The sequence below is a fragment of the Watersipora subatra genome, chromosome 1 (assembly GCF_963576615.1).
Source record: "Watersipora subatra chromosome 1, tzWatSuba1.1, whole genome shotgun sequence".
Lineage (NCBI taxonomy): Eukaryota > Metazoa > Bryozoa > Gymnolaemata > Cheilostomatida > Watersiporidae > Watersipora > Watersipora subatra.
In genome coordinates, this window is record NC_088708.1 from 46,651,647 (window position 1) to 46,675,339 (window position 23,693).

The window sequence follows — 23,693 nt, forward strand, 5'->3', positions numbered from 1 at the left end:
GGCAGATTAACAGACACAATTACAAAGTAAGATTTATTGATATATATTTTGATTATCATTATTATCATTATTATTATTGCCTCATTTTGATCTCATCGTGTTTTGTGGCCTTACATTTCAGAGTAAACATTATAAAATAAAGGTAGTAAAGCTGTGTAATTAAAATCGGCAAAGCTTTCGATAATATTTTTTGAAGAGGAAATAGAAAAGCCGGGATACAGAGAACAACATGATAGTACTAACTAATGAGCCTTAACTAAGTTACACAAAAATCAAATAAGTAGCGCTATTCTCGCCATCATTTTTAAAGTTTAACAACCTTATCATCCATTTTCCACAAGCAGCCACGCAGACTTCATGGCACAGAAAAATAAACTTGAAAATACAACAACTTGAGCAAATCTACATAACAGCTTAAACGACTGCGGTACAATATAAGCACAACACTCAACATGTATTTGCAACAATACCAATACGCTAGCTGGCAGCACCAAGTTTATTTTGCACAGAGGCAATGCTGTTTTCTGTTTTACCATATGTATGTGCAGTCTTACGTCATCGGGTAGCCATTACACAGGTATAGAATATTAGCTATATTTAAAGCTATAACTCGTGTTTTAATCAATGTACTTGTTTTTGTAATTATTTAGTTTTATTCATTGTTCTACATATTGCTTACAGCTGCTAGCTAAATACCGCATGTGTTTAGCTCAATACTATCCTTACATAACATGCATTTGGCTGACCAGGCAGTGTGCAATGCCTTATTTATGGTCACACTTAAAACATACTATTCACTTATGTTCATATCTATATGCGCAAGTTGTTAGTCTGTTTTTAAGCATAGTTTTTAATCGCAACTTTTTAAACAACTTTCTTGATATGCTCAGACTCTTGAGTAATGTACCAACTACTACTCAAGCCGAGCAACAAAACGCAAGACTGTTGAGCAGTTGTGATCTCAAGTCTAGCTAGTTCTGTGAATGTTCTAGAAGCTTGCTAACTCATCTAGTTGAGCTAGCTTTAAGGTCCGGCCACACGTAACGAATTATTCGTTCAATCTGACCGAATCCACGAATTTCACAGAATTCACAGATCTATTCTGCCGAATATGCTAGATTCGTCTGAGCTGTGCATGCACACCGAATTCGTTACCGAAACGCGTTTAATTGGCTAACCAATTTTTTTAGCGAGCACGATTCTATTAGCTTTGACAAGTGATATAGTCCAAGACACGTACGACGACACACAATAAAAGTATCACCGCGATATGACTTGATACATACGATGCAACTGCCTATATGCGCTAGAGATAGCGACTGTTTTTGCGACGGAGCTTTTGCTGCATAAAAAGAAATTATTATTATTGAAAAAGAAATAATTCATAACTTCTAAAATATCTAAAAAAAATTCTAGATACACGATGAGAAGTTCCTGTCATGGTGAACCAACGAGAGAGAACCAACAATAGCGCATATAGGCAGTTGCATCGTATGTATCAAGTCATATCGCGGTAAAACTTTTATTGTGGGTCGTCGTACGTGTCTTGGACTATATTACTTGTCAAAGCTAATAGAATCGTGCTCGCTAAAAAAATTGGTTAGCCAATTAAACGCGTTTCGGTAACGAATTCGGTGTGCATGCACAGCTCAGACGAATCTAGCATATTCGGCAGAATAGATCTGTGAATTCTGTGAAATTCGTGGATTCGGTCAGATTGAACGAATAATTCGTTACGTGTGGCCGGACCTTTAGACTTTTACTGCCTTGGTGTTAGGTTACATAGAGCCAATCATATTCCATAGACTTATTTCTATTTGTAGAGCATGGTGAGCTAGCTTTGCGTAGACCTTCTAGATATAGCTCGATGGTATTTGTGAGTCCGAATCGGCCTACATATAACTTGCCATACACGATGGAAAACGATGGTGCGACAACTCCTGTTGACAATAAGACATCACGGAAAAACTCCACAAGCAGCGTGACTTCTGAAGGGTCTGCTGCCACTCTCGGTATGTTAGTTATTTACTTGATGCGTAATAATCAGTCGAACCAAAAGGATCAAAACACGGTTATAGCAGCTAGATGGTTTTTGTGTGTTTCGCTTTTCTGTGTTGTGATAGATTCATTCATTGACCAAAACCACCTGTCAGTTGTCATTAAAAGTTGTTTTTGTTAATGTTTTATTAACATCAATAAGATTAATGCTAAATGCTTAAAATTTCAACATTTCCTTGCCCTTTTCAAAGGTGTACTAACATGCTGGCCTTTATTGATATTCCTTGAATAACTAGGAACAGACAGAAATAATTCATTGGTATATGCAAATAAGTGTTCTTATAAGCGTGCATTACAGTGGTCTAGGAGTATGAGAAATGTTTAATAAAATTGAAATTGTCTTCTTTATGATTATCAAAAGAAGACAACTTTTAGGGAAAAACAATGATTTTGGAGGTTTATAACTAACTATACTGCAAAAGTGAACAACAGCCAAATGACATGGCTGTGCATCAATATAAAACAACTCAATTTAAGGTAATACAATACAACTTCCCAGCAGCTTTTGATGCCAGCTTGGGTATGAATAAAATATCAGGTGCCTGACCTGCCTAAATACTCAAACAATGCAATCTATGAAGCATATCTATGAACATACATACTTACATGCATGCATGTTCATAGATGTTAAATACATGCATGTCAAAGATTTCAATTTGCATACAGACCGTCGCCTTCTTGACAAACTGTCAATAATGTGAAAGTATTACATCTCACCAAATAGGCCTTCAGCTGTCTCCACAACTTGGTGTGAATCACTAATGAAAGCTGTTCAATTCAATTTAAAAGATGTTATCCTTGAAATCGATAAAGATCTTGATACTGTTGCGCAGAATGATTTAACAGATACACACATGGAAATCTGGGTAAGCAACCAGAATCCTCGCTAGTGCGTGTCATCTACAATTACCTCCATTAATTACTTCGGTTGAAAACTGCATTTTCTAAATCATATTACCTTCATCTCAAAACCGCTAAGCTTTATAGGTTGGGCAATGAATCTACCACAAGCATGCCAATAAATTGTAGCAACAACTAAACGCTAGTAAAATATGGATGCGAGTTTGTAACTGCCGCCTGTTTCGTCTCCTTCAAGATTGCTAGAGTTTTGCTAAACTAAGGCCAGAGTGTGTGCTCTAATGAATGTTTACACAATTTATGTAAATAATGTATAGAGTGAGTCGGGTGAATTGAAATTTCACACCAATTCGAGCATTACAAAACTTTCCGGTAGCCAAAAAGGCTTGCATTCGTTAATATGTTTACATTCTGAAATATAATGCAAATAGATGTATGTGGATATAGTTTGTACAGACAAGATCTAGGAATCCTACTGCATGTAATCACGTTACTTCTTGTATGGCAACCCTTTCATTGACCAAAATCAAGCTTTACTCACTAATACAAGTAAAAATCTATGACAACTTTTTCAAGACTGATCTAAGGCTACTGCGCGACTGCTGTTTAAAATTGTTGGCAGGGCTGCTGAATCTGTTAGCTGCAAAACCTTGTTTTGCTTACCACAGTTTCTTTTCAAATGAAGTTGCCAAACACCATTGCTTAAAGCACCATGCTTAGAAAAACTACTGTCATCCACTGCACTACCATCACAAAGCTATTATTACCATGGTAGTCTTGATGAATGTGCAGCACCTATCATGAATATACAATATATAGGCTTATGTCTATCAATACTTGGCTGACTGGTCAACAGCCTAAGGGAACTTCCTGCCTTTCGAGACAGCAGACAGTCGCCTCAATAAACAGACTGTCTTCTCACGGACCGCGATGAACGCTTGTGCATGACTAACAGTAGATGCTGGTCAGAGTGTTGTTGTTCATCTTTATCGATAATTGCTGCGTGCTGAGCCTATTATACTAACATAAGCGATGTTTGCAAACATTCACTGCCTACTATCACTTGTTAGCAAATCCAATAAATTACAATGCTCACTCGTGTCAACAATGTACATAAAAGCTAGTTAAACCATTAATGCGGGAGCAGTGACGAAGAGGACATGTCCTGAAGGCAGTCGATTGAGCTGAGGGGTTTTCAGTACTAGTTTTTTGAGTCAGATCATGTGCAGTGGCCGGCGTGCTGCTGTCCTCTTACTACCTGGTGCATGTCTTCTTCTACTAATCAAGGTAGAGTACCTTAGACTTGTACTAAATAGAATGATCAACTGTTTTGGAAGGCATCTATGCCAAACTAAACATTTCCCAGCACACTTAGCGTTTGCACCTGTGTCTTGCCTCACCTTTTGCAACACGTTGGGTCATAGCCATGTTTGTCCTGGTGGCTTGTATATTGTGTAAGTATGACGTGCAACCATTCAGAGAATGGGGAGGTTTGGTGAGGGCTTGTTACGCTTGAGTGAATCTGCAGAAAAGGGTGTGAGAGCTCATTTGGTGTAATATGTACGCTTTAAAGCGTTTCAGTTTTTAGTAGATTTTCTGAAGAGGCAGTCTAGTTTTGGTTATGTAGCTGCAATAAAGGTAAGGTAATCGTTTTTAACTTTTTATAGAAATACTTGAAATAACCTAGTCTTTGATCTACCCTGCTCCAGGGCTATTGAAAATTACTGATGTCCTGCTTTTGTAGTGTAAAAATTTCCTTGAGGTGCTGCTTCAAGTTAATCATAGCTTATAAACCACTGAACAGTAGGCAATCTATTCACAGGGCGTTAATCATAACATTGAACCAGTAACATACAAAGGTCAGCTGTTTGTGAAATGAAGCTGTCAAGCTCAAATCATAACATTCTTGTTACATCAAGCAATTGTAACCTTGTACTCCTAACTGAGGAGCGGGTGATACTTCGGGCTGGGCTACTTCGTGACTGTTTTAAAGGACTGGGTTACATTATCAGATTTCATTGTATCATTGCTTTAGCTTATGTCTCGGTGCAGTGTGTCGGCAAAGGAGCAGCAGCAATCATTTGCAGCTGTTTTTCTTACACTACTTATGCAAAACATATCTTATTCACATTCACTCAGCTCCTTCAGCAGCTTCTTTCTTGAGGTTTGTTTTACCTTCTACAATTGAAGCGCTGTTGTTGGCAATCTGTAACTAGAAATCGGGTGTTCTGGCAATGTTTTCTAAAGGCATTTCATATAGAAGTGATTCTATTCTGTGACTAACAATGGCGCTTAAATATCTAGTCATTATTAGCCATTAAATTCTTTGCTAGCTTAGAATGAGTATAATAACTGCTTATTCTAGCCCCTTTTCAGGGGAGCTAGTATTGTCGGACAATAAGTAGAATAGGTAGCTAGGGTGTTGGGAAGAGCAGAGGGACAGTCTTCCTTAGCGTTAATCAGCCAGACAAGAATGGGGCAGCACTGGCTTAAGGTAGGCTAGACGTGGATCTTATCAGTTGTATCTCGTTATCATTCCTGCTTATTCTAGTTCTCTTTAAGTACAAGTAACACAACTTCTAATGCTAATTTTCAAAAAGTTCACCGTTTTGGTGCTGTGGTCTGTTGATAAGTAGAAGGAAATAATCAGATAATTGGCATATACTGCATTTTAGTTGTGATTTATGGAACCTTTTTTTTTGGAGATAAACAGTTGGAATTTTGTGGTTACATGTGAGAAAATTAAGGGAGTGTTTTGCAAAAACAGGCAGTCAAACAAAGATTTCCGTTTCCACCCTTCCAGGTTACCTCTAGATATATCTTTGCTATACCACGCCGCTAATGCAAAAAGGAACTATCTTACACAGGATTTCTGTTGCAGCTTTCCACTACATGGCTATTACTTCAATCTTTGCAGTCAGGCTATTTTTTCGTTTAGCCAGGTAAACCTGTATTTAAATTGGACACAAGAGCAGCCACTACTATCCTGTTTGAATTTTCTTACACCGAAGCGAAGTTATGGCTAAATCAGTCGATAGAGCCAATGGCTAATAAGTTTATATTAAATGACCTCTTTTTAGCTTCTTTAAGGCACTGCCGACGCATAGACGGGGAGTGCAAATTTGTAAGTTATAGTTGATTAACAAAGAACTTGGTTTATGCATGAATGAGCATATGATGTGCGCTGCTATACTCCTAGACCACACAATTCATCAAAACTGACACACACAGCATGCCCTTGCATTTTTCGAGTTCAAAGGTAATAATAATCACAGGGCTTTATCTAAATGTATGAGAAGTATGTACAGCATGCTGGAGTACGCAATATAAACAGGTCTTCACTCTTTGATAATCATACCTCTAATATAACAAAGTACATGGAATCCTTATAAAGACGTGTTTACAGTATAAAACTTCAATCATGATGTAAGCAATGACACTGGTGTCGAAAGAGTCTGAGACAGGGCTCTAATAACATCTGCCTGCTAGATTTCTCTGGCAAATGTGGTCTAGTATGATAGCTATGAAGCAAAATACATGCAGCTTTCAATTTACGTATAAGTCAACCTTCTCAACAACTATTAATAAATTGAAAGTATCACATCCTTCTGTAGAGATCGTCAGCTGACACTATGAGTCATTGAAAGCTATTAATTTGAATTTAATACATATTATCCTTCAAACTGACTTATCATAGACAATATATTACAATAACACAAAGTTTATCTTGCAATCTAAGCCATCCACATGTTTAATAGATTTATCTTCCTTATACCTAAAATATCCTCTAATTTAGCTGTAATACAGAGTTCCTTGATCAAATATTATTTCTTTGAACCACTGTTGTTTGTAAACATGAAATATGTAAACTGTTGTTTCTCGGGATAATACAATTATTATTTCATTTGCACCCCTCTTTATTCTGACGGGAGGGTGTCGGTTAAGTAGTTGACATGGTGAACCCTTGTGTAAAAGTACCATAGTAAACAAGGAGGGACTGGGGCAAAGCCTACTGGATGTAACTATTTCTGTATTACATCTGGAAAACCCATTACAAGACACCTCATATATATAAAATATTGAAACATGCACTATACACCATAATTACCAGCTGCAGCTGACGCGGTAGTAGCAGAGGTTACTAGATACACTAGATTATTTTTAGTATAGTACTTATGTGTTCATAGGATCGAAACAGACTATTCTTGCAGCTAAACTTCAGTTACACGCCTCATATTTGAGACTTATTGATAAATAATTTCACTGGTTGAAGTATTTTTTCTATAATTTTAAAGGCAATTTTTCTTTCATCCGTTAAACCGCTGCGTTTACAATTACAGCTATTAAACAACCACCAAAGAATTCCCTTAGAAGTTTGTACTCATGTTGACCCCTAAAATATTATGAAATAATAGACAAAAATTATGCTAATGGTTTTAATGTTGTTTTTATTTTCTAATGACATGCATGAACTAGTAGTATTTCTAGTCATTTAGCACGACTGACAGCATGAACGTTATTTAATGATAACCAGTAATATATATAGTAATATAAAAAATAGCTTAAGTGAGCAGCTAAAATATGACATAATAAAATAGTCACAAGACAGTGTATTTACTTACTAAAAGCTAAATTGAACAAATGAGTCGCTCATAGAAAATGCAAAACTTTTATAGTCAACTGCGGATGTCTGACATGCTAAATACTTTTATGTGCTTTATAAATCTTATAACATCTCTTGATGAACTGCGTGTACCTTCGAAAAAGACTCGTATTCAAGTAAAAAGTTTCGATTTATATTTCACCAACTTGAACATGTACAGAAGCAATGGCAAAACCATAAACAATGTGAACATTAGTTACTTTTTGCAGCTCTGAGGCAAGCAACGTCAGATAATTTTGAACAAAGCTTGAAACTTTCGCTGCCACCAAGTCCTGCTGTTGCTCATGATGACCTAGGTTCTGAAGAGGCTAATACTATCCAAAGATTAACCAATCATACTTCATCATCTGACTGCTTATCAGACTTTTTCCACTACTCAGCGACTGCTAAAATAACGGACCATTTTCCAACCAAAACTCTGACAGCAAGTCCAAAGGTATTTAATGCAACAAGCGAAAGAAGAGGGAGTCACCAACACATCCACAGTGCAAGAGCTCCTGTTGCTACAATTGAAGACCCCACATCACCAGAGCTAGAGTTGGATTTTGTTGATACTACAAATACTGACGTGAGCTTTGAGCCAACTAGTCCTCGAAACATATCCACATCTGAAGGAGAAACTAGTCGAGAAGATAGTTGCCATTCGCTGGACAGTAACACTCAGGTAAGCTGTATTATACTGCACTAAAAAGTTTTGATCTTGAGGTGTGACCAGTGTTATATTTTCATACTACAAAATCATAGCTATTCTGCATGTGAGCACTATTATAAGTTTGTTTGCTGTTCGCATCGACTTTAGATTATCATCTGCTTTGAACTTGATGCCTGCTCAAATCCTGAATGGTGTGAATATCTTATGTTTAATCAGCAAGAATTGCCTATTCTAGAGAGCTGAGCATACAAGCGCTGAGAGAAGCACAAATAAAATTCGATTTCTACCAGCGTATAGAGAAAAAACTGTTAAAGAAATGATGCAAGATCGGTCTCCACGAGCTGTCAAATTACCAGCCAATAACAAATCAGTTTACAGGTCTCCATCAGCTAAAAGTTCTTCATCCATCATGCAAAACTACAACAATACCATGTATCCACAACCTGGTAGAATTTACAGCACTCCACCTCCCCAGATTAGGGCATATAACAATATGAACAGAAATCACCGGTCAACAATAGCGAATGCTCGCGTAAATGATGGCACACACCCACGAATGCCGATGAGAGCGGTCGAACCTCAGACCTATAATGGGATGCCATATTCTCAACCTAGGCATTCATCACCAGTCAATTATAATTCTAGCTATGGGACAGTTAGACATAATACCAACTATGGAACGGTTAGACATGATCCCAACTATGGAACGGTTAGACACGATCCCAACTATGGAGCAGCCCGACAAGAGTCTAGTAGCTATGGAACATTCAGACGAGTTATGCCATATGCGCAACACCCATCACAACCTATGAGCTATAGACGTAAAGCTACCTCTCATAGTGATATGCGAAGTAACAGTGGTAAAATGTCTAGCGATAGCTCTTCACAATCACAAGTTGATGGCAGAAATATTCGAGGTGCTAACAGTGAGTCGGAAGTAGACCGACCGTATACCTCTTCGTCCCGATTTTCTTCAAACACGTCAATACCTTCAGGTCCCTACTTAGCGTCTAGTAGCATGACAAGTCTTCCGCAATATGCCCAGCTAATTACACCATCACCGCCAACTCCTCAGAGATCGGATTCTGCCGGTAATGTCCGTCGCCCTAGCGGCCTACCACTAGAGAACAATCTTAATACAAGACATTCCTATACGGCCAACAGCCGTCCACAGAAGCTCAGTGTTCCGACTCAAAGGGTGAACTCATGTGATGACGTTTTCAATGATTCCACTGTATACACAAGGAAAAGGGGTAGTACAACTCCAACCTCTCCTGTAAGCCGCCAGCCATCCTACCTCACAGCTATGAATAAACCTATCAGACCGAGTGAGTAAATACTGTTGTCATGGATATGGTTAGAACTGCATGTATCACCTTACAAAAGCATGATTGTGTTTAGGACGGCCATTGGCAGCGTAACAAGGAAAATGTTCATTAGCTAATATCTGTGATTGATCTATGTAGATAGAATGTAGGCCTGTGCCAGCAACTTGCTGTTCCTTTTGCCTATGAAGCTAGTAGTTAGGAACAGCTCCGTAGCTTTCAAACAGTGAATATAATCATATTACGCTTTTCAATGGCATACAGTTATAAACACAATTGTCTGACATTGCTTATCCAGAGATTTCGAGGAATGAGGAGAATGCATATTCTACTTCAGCTGTCGTTTTGAGAAACAACGCATCACCTCCAACGGGTAAGGAGTTACTATTCCGTACTTTTATTCCTTTGAGATGACATGCAACACATGGTAACCTTATGTTTTGCTTTAGAAGCTCAGGTGTGACCCATGTTTGCTTACACTTTCCAAGTTTATACCACTCAACCATTTTTATGACTGGTTTAGTAATAACTCTAAGTAATGCTTTTGAAACACGCTTTGGAGTCATGCTAGATTCGGATATTAAGCCCTGCAGTTTAAAGCCAAAAGACAATAGGTCTCTTTACAATCATGCAAAGATAAAATCTTGAAAAACTAAAGCCACTTAGATTGGTTGTATCAAAATTTTGCTGCACCAAACATAAAAATTTTGAATAGCACCTTACCGGAGAACTACTATTTATAAGCACTATTTAACAGTTAGTATCATTGTAAGTTGGAATATTTGATAGCTTGACATTAAAATGGGCCCCCATGCAACTCGAATGTGGTAGCCCACTTTCCATGGTAGCATTGATTGCATAGTTTCAGTAAAAGCAATTAAATTTCAGAAGAAGCTCATCAAAAGATTCAGCGTAGAACATCATATATAATGGCTACATTGAGAGCATCGCCTACTGAGGAGCTCCAGAAAACACCGTAAGTAGTAACTGTTAATTATATGTACCCAGTTGCTGATAGTGTTTATAATTAGCATATGCTAAGATTTCAGAAAAGATTATTACATGCTCTGGTAAGTCAGTTCATTCTTAATTCATCATGATTGAAACTTTCACAAAAGCCTTAAACGCATGGTAGTCTAAAAAGCAGTCTATGAATGTATTTTGATACTCAAAGTAAGGAAAATGTTTGAATCTAATAAATACTGACTGAAGCGACACATTGTATAATCAAGAAATTCATAATTTTTTGACCAATAGCAGTTTACCTATATAAACTGTTGTATACATAAAAAGCAACGGTTTGTTTTGTTTACAGGAAAATCAATCATATTGGATTGAGTCATACCCAATAACGTCCTGTAGACTGACTATTTACAAAAAAAAGTTTATTATTTTTAAGGATTACAACAACTTACCTTTTAACTGACTGCAGTTTTTTGCTAAAAACTATATCTTACCACTCGAAACCTACTAACGAAATGCAATTTAATTGATTACCAGTCATATTGTTGATGCTACATTAGACAAATACGCAAATAAATGTTTCAATGACCACTTCGTATAGCATCAGCACATTTTGCACAAAAGATTCATGGACAACCGAACTGGTTTTTAGAGAAATGTTGCAAACGCTTGGCAAAGATGAGGTGCTAAAATATTGGTGTGTCCTATGTGTAAACTGAGCTCGGATCAGACAGATAAAAATCTTTTGACACTGAGTTAATTGGAATAAAAATCCCAATTTTAATCAAGGAATGTGAGCTCATACTGGGTTGAGTTATAACATCAAAACCACAACATTTTTTTTTATAGAAATTTCAAACAGTGCTAACTTTTTGATGGTCCGATTTATGCTAAAACCATTTACTGATTTGAATACCTTTCGTGCAATAGCATATATCCAAATACATTCCAACTACACATTTTTATTGCTGTTTGCATAATAGTTCATCTAAGCATATATAGTGAAAAATTAGGTATTTTAGATTTGTAATGCAGCTAAATACAGTGTTCTGTGTTTGATTTTTATAATATTGAAAAAAGCTGAACAAAAACAAAGATACAAATTGAACATATTTACTTTTTAAATATTACACGCATGAGATAAGGTTTGGATTGAAAAAGAGTTGCATGTGATGGACTTGACTTTCACAATGAAAACCTTAGAAAGCTAATTATATTGGACCTAAGTTTTTTTTCTACAACAACATTAGTCATCTTTGACAATGTTCTGCAAACACCTTATATTAAAGAAAAGCCTTAATCGTAATTAGACATTGCCAACAGCTTAAAGTTTTCAGTTTGAACAAAGCTTGAAGCTAGGAGAAGCTGCCTAACAACGGTGATAATAATACTTTTGTCATTGGTTTAAGCTAACTCTCTTGCGCAATCATGATAAGCCATTTTTCAAAAAAAATTATTTGGCATTCACGTAAAATTATCTGTTTGAAAATATGTTCGCACAATATTTAGACTGTCACTATTTCATTTCCTATAATAGTCATATTAGGACTATATTCTTGAAGTCAAGTTGGATTAGGTTTACCGACAACTCATTTCATCAGAATATTGCGCTGTTGTTAGCCTGTTCCAACACACAAGATGATTCTTTGTATTGAAGGATAAATGAATTACATTTCTAACAGTGACATCCAAATATATCTTTAATGCAGAGATCTGATAGTGGTTAAAAAAGGTACTAATTCTAGCTCCAAAATTATAACAGGCAAAAATATTTAAATTAAATTATATAACTTGCAGTGACAGATGTTGTTATTTTCAAAAAAACTAAAAGCACTTTAGATCTTTCGATACAAAAATACTTGCATACCTCAACCCACTTTTTATTTCTCTTCAGAAATCAAAAATACCGAAAGCTAAAGAAATTTTTTGGAGAAAACACTCCTTCGATAAAGGAAGGCCAAGAGAAAGCCCTTCAGCCTTCGAGCCAACGAGAGCTGTTCACTCTGCCTGACAACCTTGAAGTGCAAAAGACTGGAATATTAGCTGTAAAAATTCTTGCGATCGAAGGCAAGAAATCTCATACTCGATCCTGGAGAGGAATGGGAGCAGTACTGAGCCGAGAAATGCTCTATCTACTAAAAGACAAAAAAGAAAATGCAAACATGGTAAGACAAGAACTTTTCAGAATAAAGATTATTTCAGTATATTCTATCACCAACAACAGAACACGTTCATTTGTACTACCCGATTATGGTTGCAGCTGACTGCTCCTTCTGGTTCCCTCAGTATTGATGAGAAACCAATCTGTATTGTGGCTTGCTATGTAGCCATAGAATACGCCTACACCAAAAAACGGCATGTTTTTAAACTCATCACATCAACTACGTCAGAATACCTGCTGCAAGCCGAAGACGAGAGAGACATGATTGAGTGGATCAGAGCCATCGAAGCCAACAGGCACCCAGATAAAGAGGTGAGTTGTGTGAACCTTCACAGCTCACAATGGAAATCGCATGTTTCAGCTACATGGATATCAACAAATCGCTACATTATTGATCTGTTAATGGTCTTTTGAGTTCTTATGTAAAATATAGAACCTTATCATGTTGTTAAGCTTTATATGACTGAGCATCGCTGCTTCAACCTCGCTAGATGCTTGCTGTATTCGAATTTGGTTCATCAGTGTTAGAATGCCTCGCTTACATTTATCTCCTTCCAAAATCAATGTACATGTCCTGGAAAGGTATCTATCTAAGAGAACGTGTTTGAACGATATTTTGTTCTTTTGCATGCTATAGAAGTCTTCTTCAATCAAGGTAGTATTTGCAAACAAGCTATATGTGACCTAAGAAAAAAATACCAAACCTTCATGCATGCTTGTGCCTCCCTAGATCTAGTATCTCTACCCTCTCCTGGCTGCGGGTCGCTTTATAATTCAAATGACTGGCTGATTTTTCAAAGATTGCGAGCTTGACGCTTTGTCTTTAGTCTTATGCTTGTTTGTACGAATGATTGTGGAGTGATGAATGCTACTAATTGTAGAATTTCAACCAATCATTTCCTTCCCTCTGTAGACTTAGCAAGTCAGATCTCTATGTTGTAAAATGTGTAAAACTACAGCTGACTAAAACCTGTCAAATAGTGCAGCTGATGGCATGACATGCGGCATACTCTATATTTCACTACAGGAGATAACTCAATTTTAATAATTTCAAACTCTAATAATCTATCGAGCTAAATAATAAATATTGAGGTGTATGTTTAATTTGTTTATAATCCTGCACACAAAACAATTTTTCTAATGTCGATTATTTGAGGTCTTGTTCCGGTTCACAAAATTCCACTCATTTTTATTGATTAATGGCTATTAGTACATAACCTTGTCAGACATTAAACTTAATTCATTTTTATAAATTATAAAATGATGTGGACTCTAGCAGAGTTTTAATTATATTTTGAAGATAGAAATCAGCTTTGAGCGCCAATCTGGTGAGTAACAAAGGAGTGCAGAGGTACTGCTGCAAACATTAACAAATTCTTGTCAAAGCGTCAACCCTTTACTGCCGAAATACCAGTAAATATGGGAAGCATGTAAAATTTTCTTACAAGCTCATATCTCAAAATATCCTTGGTATCTTAAGACAGTTCTGACAAATTCTTTTTATGACAGCTCATGCTAGTTTTCTCAAAAACCATACAACAATACACTCTGCTCTGAGGTATTGCTAGACATGAAACATATTTTATCATATTTTATGCGCAACTAAGCTGACAGTACAGTAATGTCGACTCATTTCCTTTAGTCTGAGCGGCTAACTAGTGCTGAGCTGGTGAGACGAATTAATAACCACCACACCAAGAAAAAGAGATCACTTGGAGGCTTGTCATTCAAGTCCAAACAACAAAACACATCTCCATTTAGAGGTACTGGTAAGAGTGATTGAGCTTTTTTTTTACAATTCATGCAGCATCTACACTTTTTGTTTACCATTTTAGTTATTCTAGGATATAAAGGCCGCCACACCGAAGTTTTTGAAACTCTACTAAATAAATGTTATCAAATGTTTTAGTCAATAATTATTGTAGAGAAACAGCTATAACAATAAAAATAGTTGCTTAATGAAATCATATGCTAATTACCCAGAATTCTCTACAAAACACAACTCTTGAATGTGTTTAACCACTATCAATATTGTAACGGCAGATGGAAGTCAAAAGGGGGATGTCAAGATGACCAAAACAAGTTCTGAAACACACAAATTCCCGTTTGACAATTCAGCAGAGCAACCATCAGGAGACTTTGGCATGCCTATTCATGATTGCTCCCCATCTCATGAAAATGAGTTTGTGCCCTTAGTAGTCGAACTATGCACAAAAGCTATTGAGGACAGAGGGCTCGACTTTGTGGGCATCTACAGGGTGCCTGGCAACAAAGCAGCAGTAGAAATGCTGAAAAAGGAGCTAAACCAGGTATAGTGTTAACACAACCTAACTTGTCAATGATGCCAAGAGTGACACCGTATATGTTGTGGCTCATGTTAATCTACTGCAATGACGCTTTTGTGAAAACAATGCATATAGCAGTCAACTCAAGTGATTGTTTAATCTTACAGGGCATAATAAACTTAGAGAACGACAAGTGGAAAGACGTGAACGTCCTCAGCAGCTTGCTAAAAACTTATTTCCGACAGCTTCCAGACTCACTTATCACTGCTAACAAGTACAAAAGTTTTATAGAAACAAATAAAATAACAGATGCCAGAACAAGACTAGTTGCGCTTAAACAGCTGATCAAGACCCTTCCAGATTACAACTATGAGACACTCAAATATCTTGCCATTCATCTTCGCAAAGTGGCGGAGCATGGTGAACAAAACAAGGTAATTTGAAAAAAATTCCTTCCTAGTTCACTGTTGGTTAAGCAGAGTAAACATGGGTTCAATGTATTAATGAGTTCATTAATCAACACATGTTTATGCGAAGAATAGCTGTTGTCGGTAGATTAAAAATACAGATAGTGGCGAGATAATCAATTCTCTCATACAAAATACCTTTTGTGGAGCTATGGTTGTCGTATATCCTGTCAACTTGAAAATATTTTTTTGTAATGGCTTGAAATGAACTATTTACTGTGATTCATTTGATGATATCGAGTTAGACAATCAGTATAAAGCTTGAAATCTATTTCTTTTTCAGATGGATACAAGAAATATTGCCATTGTTTTTGGACCAACCATAGTGCGGGCTGGTGATGATATGATGACATTTGTGAAAGATATGTCAGCACAATGCTGTATCATAGAAAGCATTATACTCTATTGTGATTGGATGTTTTCCTCCGCTGATGAAAATCCACCAGCTATCAACGAGGAAGATGTGTCTGTTTCGGCTGCTCCTATAAGCGAGACCATGAACAACTTGAGTGCTGTAGATTTAGTCGCAATTGCTGGTGACAGTGAGTTACTAACAATTTGGCCAGTTTTATTTTTTATCACTAATGTTTCATCACTGACTTAACAATGATAGCTAACCAAACAGCTGAGACCTTGACTGGTCGGTCTCTATAACTGAACATCAAACAAATCAGTTACATGCATAAGTATTGACTAAAGGTTGATAGGACTTTTAGTACACTAATAGATGACCACATCAAACATTTTTTCAAATAATTAAGAAAAGTCATTACAAATAGATCCATGTCTTTCTAACATTTGCTTACAATTCCACATTTCATAAAACATCTATATTAGGGGTTTAAAATTTTATGGCAATAGAACATTGCACTTCTCCATTTTACTCACTTTCTTTCAAATTTTAGAGTCAAAAAGTAAAGCCCAATTGGTGTCTGCTCTATCCAGTGCCGTAGGCAAGAAAAACAAGTCACCGCATGGTCCAGTATCCATATCATCTCCCACGACAGCTGTTTTACCACTTAATGACGAGCAGCAAGCTACTGGAGATGACCACGGATTTAAAAACCGTGATCTTCAGCAAAAGGTATTAATTTTGCTATTAATTGGCATCACATTTACAACTCGCTTATTCATACAGTTCTGTGTGAATCATCGAGTCATTTCATACAATAGATAATTTTAATGATACATGACAGTGAAAGCTGAACACGCTTTTTAGGCTTGTTATACAGTTGATGAATATACCTCCATATAATATAATGAATTACTTAGCAGATTGCCCAAAGCTAAAGTAAAGGTTTGAAGAAATACTACTTATAATTGAAATTTTCAATTTGAAAATTTCAGATGCTATTTTGTTAAATTAGGTTAATGACTACAATAATGGAGTTTGACAAAAAGCTTCATGTGTATGCACTGAACAGTTAACTTCTCAAGCTTGCGTATTAACATGTGCGTTTTTACATAACAGGCTGCTGCCAGGAATCAACGGCTGCAGCATCAAAAAGAAAAGGAATTGAGAGAATGGCATGTCCCTCATTATGCTGCACAGGGAACAAATACACCATCAGTAAAAGAAAGGTGCAGTCAACAGCTAGCCCCACATCCTATTGATAATTCAACAATTCCACGATGGCATTCCGAAGAATCTGTTCTCATGGAACATACACAAAAGAGAACGCATGACCAGTATCCATATCGCTCGAATAATCATTCGGAGAGGCATGTGAGACAGCTCTCCTATGGGGAACATGAAAGCACACCACCTCCACCAATACCCGCTCGTGGTGTTGACTCTAAACCACCGCTGCCGCCAAAACCTATGCAGTTGTACCACGCAAAACCCACGTGCATCAATTCCCCCGAGTGGGAAGGCCTACCTCGCCAACTATATGAGAATTATGAACATTTAGAATTGGAAAAACCAGAACATATGCCTCCTCAAAGAACTCTGAGAATCATCCAAAGTCAACTAAAAACAGCTAGCTTACGTCGACGTGGCTCTTTAGACTCAATGATGGATACACTGGAGCCATTCCATGCATACTCATCAAGCTCAAGCACAGAGTCACAAGATGGCTCAGGGTTGCTTTCAAGTCTTACCGCTACATTTGATCACAAATTAAAACTTTTAGAAGAGCAATCATTTGGACAGAGTAGTAGTAGTCGAGAAAGAACTAGTACTTCAACAGGCCCATCACGTCATGGCTCTTCTGAGCAAAGTCGTGAAAGTTTGCTCAGTATACTCAGTAACAAAGACCACATGAATGCATGTGAGTCGTTTTCATCTACACAGGACATGCAGAGCTCAGATAGAGGTTTTGATGGTTCTACATCAAGTGTTGGCAGTGTTCCATACCGTCCAGATGCAAAAGTAGGCATTGCCTCCAGAATAGAACGCAAGGACATGAAACCAATGGGTTACCCACCAGCGACTAACACAACTCAAACACGGGTTGTTAATGCAACAGGCAGTGTCATATCGCACAGAGATCATGCTCATGGAGATCCCAGCAGTGATGATGATGATGGAGACATGGCAAACAATAATAGTGTGAATTATGAGAATAAACCACTAATACACCGGCATATGAGTGATGAGAAGAAACGGGTTAGGAGACGACACACAGTTGGTGGAGCACCAGACATAGAACTGTTTAAAGATGCACTTTCTCAATATAAAGCCAAACAGAATTTGACGTTGAATGAAGCAAGTGTAGAGCCTCTAGAAGAAACTTTGACAGCTTGGCAAAGATTGCAGCCAGGAGGCAATAGAGAACCATTAACCTTGCGAGACTGGCTTGAGCGAGAACGCTTTAGAGCCAGCTCTCCTGAATTGGAAATGAACAACATGCCAAATATTATGCATTTTCAAAGGGTTAGTCAGCAATTGTCTGGCTCACTTCTGGAGTCCAACACATAGCTAACACATTTGTCGCTCACAAATCATTTTAAGTAGATTATAATAACTTGCATTCTAAATGCAGATCTTAGTTTATTACTAAATGCATATTTTTGTATCATAGAGAGCTTAATGTATTATACTTTTCTGTAGACGCATGTGTAGCAATATTAGTTTTGAATCAAAGCTATGTATTTACCAAATTGTACAATGATACTGTTGGTATTTATTCCCCACATTCTGAAATTGCCATGTTATAAATGCACGGATAGTTACTTAATTCCATGGTATATCATTTTTATTACGTCAGATATTATGATAATATATTGTCAGTACAAAGCTACATTAACAAAAACAGATTTTGAACAAAGCGATGTTGCTATAAGCTATGTATACCTCTAAGCTAGTCCCAAGAGTCAATGCAGTCCAAGGCCGACTGAGGAAGGCTGTACCAAGCAGTGCATGAAGAACTTGTAAGCTCACTGTTAGATAGGACATCTATTTTGGTGGTTGTAGATAAGACAAATTGTCTGTTTTCTCTAAAAGTGGTGCACAACACTAAAGCAATAATTACATAATCAGGCATTTTTACCTTCTCTATTGAAGATGTTTCTCTTCCAATACTGCTGCAATGAATGAGCAATCATACTATGTGCATTTGTTAGAACAAAACTACATATGTTAAAAAAATGAACAGTGATTAAACAATACATGCAGTAGTCAAAATTTCCGAACAGTTCAACCACTTACATCTCGCATTTATTTGTCAGATGAATATTTGTCGCAGGGCAGCTTGTCTTGGCTTTCTGTATGTCTAAAACAAGTACTTGTACCTTGAATGTAGTTCAAGTTCTATAACGCAATAGACTTAAACATTGCTTGGCTTAGTGCCATCACTGCACTGCTTGTTCTACATTGCTAAGGATATTTTTAAAATCATCATAGAAAATAAGCATTCAACAGTTTTTGAGACTTTTTGCAAAGATACATGTAACTGCTCATGCTGATGGATAAAGCCAATTGTCTATTGATACATTTATCTAATAGAATACCATACATGCTACATCTGTGAGCCAAACTACTTCTAAAATCCTACTCAATTGCAATACATCCGAAATTGAGCCAGCTAAAATAGAGGACTGGCTGCTATTAGAGTCGTACTATCATCAAAGAGAAGAAAACTTCTGAGACTACTTCGCATTTGGCAAAACGAATAAAATAATGCAGAGTTGAAGGGCCTCCAAACAAGTATAATTTGTTTACTTAAAAAGAAAGGATCCTCATTCATTGTGTCTGAGAGAGCATCCACGGTGGAAGCAGAATCAGATAAGGCCAATCTTCCATCTCTTTGTGATGGTTCGAAGACTCCTGTTGCATCCATTGGATTGCTAGCACAAGACTCGTTGAGCTGCACTTGTCTCTCAGTTGTTCTGCAATGCTGAATCGCTGGTCGCAAGTGCATACTGAGTGGCCGAGGAGGTGATGCAAACATTTTTCCATTGCAACAGCCAATCAAAGCAGGAGGAGCTCTCCTAGTCTCCCCGTCGATATCTGAAGAAAGCAGATCATCTAAGAAACTCTGTGCAGCAGACCTAAAAAACAAAGTGTATCTTTATTAATGAAGAGTATGTTGGAACACCCGAAAAAACTTCAATAGTCAAAAGTCGCATAAACTGTTAAAAATATATGTGTTAAAAGCTTAAAGCATGAAGCTTTAGAATAGACCATTGAAAAACTATAAAACTGCCAAACACTGATTGATTCAAGGCAGCAGACGGAACCCCACAGAACTAAATAGTTAGGCCGACAAATCCACTCAGAAAAGATACCAATAAAATCCATTTGAAGAAAAGGTTAATTTTTTACAAACACTGCAGAAAATCCTAACATTTTAGCACTGACTCTGCCTCATGGTATACACAAGAACAGGTCTATGTTTAAGTAAGCTGGCAGTCAAACAAACATCTGTGTCCTATATACTATTCTTCAACCAGTGTTCCCTGAGTAGCATCACTCGACATATAACTTTGGTCTATCCAAAAAGATCACAGATATACATGTACATATATGATATACATACACAGATATACATGTACATATATGATATACATACAGGGGCTGAGACAGATATACATGTACATATATGATATACATACACAGATATACATGTACATATATGACATACATACACAGATATACATGTACATATATGATATACATACACAGATATACATGTACATATATGATATACATACAGGGGCTGAGAAGGCGGTGGCTGAGAGTAAAACTGTTGGCTAAAAGGGATATCTTCTTGTGTAAGGCTAACGGCGTCACACATCTCATCATCTTCATCTGTTCCCCCTTCATTCAATAAAATTGTTTCCTCATGAGCTGAGCTATCTTGAGCTAGCAATAACAAACAATTATGTGAGATAAAATAATTCCTGATACATGTAATAATACTTTTCCATAGACTTATTCAAACATGTCAGATGTCTTGTTTCTGTCATCTATCAATTATGATAATTCATAGGGAGGCGAAGAAACCACGCATCCAATACTTGAATAAGTTTATAAATAGAGGAAACTTGATGCATAAACCATTTGATTACCATTGGTCTTTCTCTCGCAGCCTATCAGCTCCGAAGTATGCTCGTAGCTTTTAATAATTTTATACCAAATACGGGCTTCTTATCGCATCATTGCAGTTGATCATTTAATGGTTAGAACTTTTGCCTTAGGAAATGCAGAAAAAACCTTTTATCATTTATATGAATACACCTAACTGCTTTCATAATAATTTTTAGTCACAAGACCATTTAATTGTAGGATAACTACTTTAAGGCTACATGATTCATGGCTCATGATTCATTCATGGTTTAAAGGTTGACTTGCAACAAAATTCACATTACAGTTATTTGGTATCAAAAGATTGACCATACACTGCTGTGTTGTAGGTGCAAAATATGTGAAAATGTGAATACAAGCTCTTAAAAAGCTCAAAAACGAACAGTTAATCGCAGCCATCACGAAAACCCCGTAGATTGCAATCCCTTTCCAAAACGGCTCAAATGGGACGTAGCTGAACACGATGGCTTCTGTTTACACTTTAATGCAACCTCATTCATCAAAATATTTTCACAAATATACTTCATGCATTCAATAAAACCATATCTATTGCCCTTACGCGTCCATTTCATCATCATCGTAATGCTGTCATTTTGAGCATTGATATCTCAAAACCTACCGTGAAAATTGGTTTAATTTTTTAACCTTAGCTCGAAGGGGTGAATATCATCCTCTGATAAACATGAAGAGCCTGTTGGTCACCTGTGATAATTGAAAAATGCTGCAGAAATTGTTCGCGGTGTTTGGCAGGAAGTATGGGTCACGTGATCAGATTACGACTAGATGATTAGACCAAGCCAAAACAACACTGTAAAGTAGCGATCATCTATATTTGATACAGGTTTTTCGGTAGAACCCGAAGTGTTTGTCATAAACTAGTGCTACCAGATGTTTTATATCGAGCCTATTATTGCTCCTAGCATTTAATTTCAAATGATAACATCACGTGTTAAAACAATAACCAAAATTTTTGAGAACATCATCAAAATAAAGAGATTCCAAAGATTCCAAACTACGGCGTTTTTGTGATAGCTGCGATTAATTGTTCGTTTTTGAGCTTTTAAGAGCTTGTAATCACATTTTCACATGTTTTGCACCTACAATATTGCAGAGTAAGACATGGTGAACCATTTGATATCGAATAACTGTAATGTGAATTTTGTTGCAAGTAAACCGTTAAGGTTTTATGATGGAGATATTTAAAAGACATCTGTGAAATAAACAAATGGATACATGATATGAATGCTAAATGCATAGATTAAAAAGTAAAAACTATGCGAATAGGTCTATGTCTCGAGTTGCTCGTATATTTTCAAAATAACTCTGACAATTGCAAATTGAGTGGGTAAATACTTTGGTGGATGTTGGTTTGTTGGAAGTTACTTTGCTGGAAAAATACATTTAACAGCTGCTGATTAACCATCAAAAACTACGTATCTCTACTTAATATAAGTAGGTCAAGCTGAATAGCAAACTGTCAAAAAGGATGCAAGCGCTAAATGAGAGAGAACAAAGTAGAAGAGCTAAGCAAAGATTAGAAAAAAATTAATAATGATAGTACAATTAACCAAACCAGTGCATGCTTATAGTAAAAGTTGCCAATAGAGCTAGAGAGCACAAATCACATGTAATTCTCACACTCAAATTCATGACTGAGGCATGACATTGCTGCAGCATACTTGCATCAAGATCAAACATTCGGTGATTATCACAAAACTATTCTCGGCTGTAAATATTGTCGACACGTCAGTTATCTAGAGAAAATGACTAACTCGAGAATTACCACTAATGCTTGTATCTATTACCTTGTCTTCCGCCTGCATAAAATATACCTTTCTACCCCTTCTCAGCCAAAAAGATTTTTTCAGCTCTATCAGTCATGCTTTAGGTTTATTGTAAGTTGTAATATGTGCTACCAATGTTCCACAACTAATCTACAATACACACACTGCACTAATTGTAAATACTAACTAACAGTTCTTTTTATAGTTATTAAGAGTATTTTACTGTGAGTCATTCTAATAAAAATACTATAATAATATTACGATAGTACTGTGGGTCTATGATATATTTGATGAATCGTATTTTTGAATCAAACGGTAGCACTGAAACTTCTTTCTTAATATGTATAAAATAACTTGCTCGGATGTGTAAATAATCACACAGTTACCATTCCCAGCAATCTTAGCCTGGCCTTCCAGAAAGCCCATTTCTTCTGTCTGAGCTTTTACTTCAGCATACTGCTCCATCAAAGCCCCATGAGCACGGGTTAGTTTAGCACATTTGGTGAGCCTAAAAGGTATAGAAAAAGAGAGATGTACATGTACATTGCATGACATGATATCAATCGGATACAGAAAACTTGAAGTTTTGTCCTCTAGTTTCAAACCGCAATGCTTTTGTAAATAGGATCCAATGCACTAACATTGGCAGAAAAAGTATCAGTATGTCAACTCTATATTTGAAAAGAATGAAGAAGTATTCAACACCTGGAATTAATCTGAATCTGCTTTCGCTGTGTGGATTGAAGAGCTGTCGTAAAGCACTGGCTATTGTTCAGTTGGTCTTTAGCCAACTTAAATACTCGTGTAAGTCTATTGAGTGCCTCTGCTATAGCTTCTAGTTCACTCTCCAGGACCTCTTCTACAGACACCATTCATACATCTACTAGTAATATGGCTTATTACTATGTTAGAGTAATATTTTATCAGACACTTGTGTCCTCTTCTAC

General features: G+C 36.8%; 2 protein-coding genes across 5 annotated transcripts in view; one reads left to right on the forward strand and one right to left on the reverse strand.

Annotated features, from left to right (window-relative positions):
• Positions 1 to 18,677, forward strand: part of LOC137399799 (rho GTPase-activating protein 21-like) — a 52,638-nt gene extending 33,961 nt beyond the window's left edge. For 2 of the 4 annotated variants that reach the window (XM_068086027.1, XM_068086043.1), the window contains 14 exons: positions 1,824 to 2,012; positions 7,789 to 8,243; positions 8,467 to 9,559; positions 9,855 to 9,929; positions 10,445 to 10,532; positions 12,414 to 12,684; positions 12,780 to 12,992; positions 13,318 to 13,335; positions 14,323 to 14,443; positions 14,724 to 14,989; positions 15,133 to 15,399; positions 15,716 to 15,974; positions 16,338 to 16,516; positions 16,904 to 18,677. In XM_068086027.1, coding sequence (XP_067942128.1) covers positions 1,824 to 2,012; positions 7,789 to 8,243; positions 8,467 to 9,559; positions 9,855 to 9,929; positions 10,445 to 10,532; positions 12,414 to 12,684; positions 12,780 to 12,992; positions 13,318 to 13,335; positions 14,323 to 14,443; positions 14,724 to 14,989; positions 15,133 to 15,399; positions 15,716 to 15,974; positions 16,338 to 16,516; positions 16,904 to 18,355 — 4,946 coding nt within the window. In that variant the 3' untranslated portion in view covers positions 18,356 to 18,677. Of the gene's footprint in view, positions 1 to 1,823; positions 2,013 to 4,106; positions 4,204 to 7,788; positions 8,244 to 8,466; positions 9,560 to 9,854; positions 9,930 to 10,444; positions 10,533 to 12,413; positions 12,685 to 12,779; positions 12,993 to 13,317; positions 13,336 to 14,322; positions 14,444 to 14,723; positions 14,990 to 15,132; positions 15,400 to 15,715; positions 15,975 to 16,337; positions 16,517 to 16,903 lie in introns of those variants that run through there. The other 2 variants (XM_068086050.1, XM_068086035.1) reach the window with 2 other exon arrangements.
• LOC137399824 (uncharacterized) lies at positions 18,672 to 23,240 on the reverse strand. Its single transcript, XM_068086062.1, has 5 exons — positions 23,133 to 23,240; positions 20,590 to 20,695; positions 19,598 to 19,926; positions 19,085 to 19,148; positions 18,672 to 18,873 (listed from the first exon to the last, which is right to left on the reverse strand). The coding sequence occupies exons 1-5, from the start codon at positions 23,209 to 23,211 to the stop codon at positions 18,738 to 18,740; spliced, it is 714 nt and encodes a 237-aa protein (XP_067942163.1). The 5' UTR covers positions 23,212 to 23,240; the 3' UTR covers positions 18,672 to 18,737.
• Positions 23,241 to 23,693: the final 453 nt, after the last annotated feature.

Bases quoted from the DNA above. Each gene is read 5' to 3' on its own strand.
- LOC137399824 (XM_068086062.1), bottom strand. From the start codon at position 23,211: ATGGAGCAGTATGCTGAAGTAAAAGCTCAGACAGAAGAAATGGGCTTT. The intron at 19,927-20,589 runs GTATGTATATCA...TTTGTTTTTTAG, and splicing joins CCACCGCCTTCTCAGCCCCT to GTCTGCTGCACAGAGTTTCT. The intron at 18,874-19,084 runs GTAAGTGGTTGA...CACCACTTTTAG, and splicing joins CTGACAAATAAATGCGAGAT to AGAAAACAGACAATTTGTCT.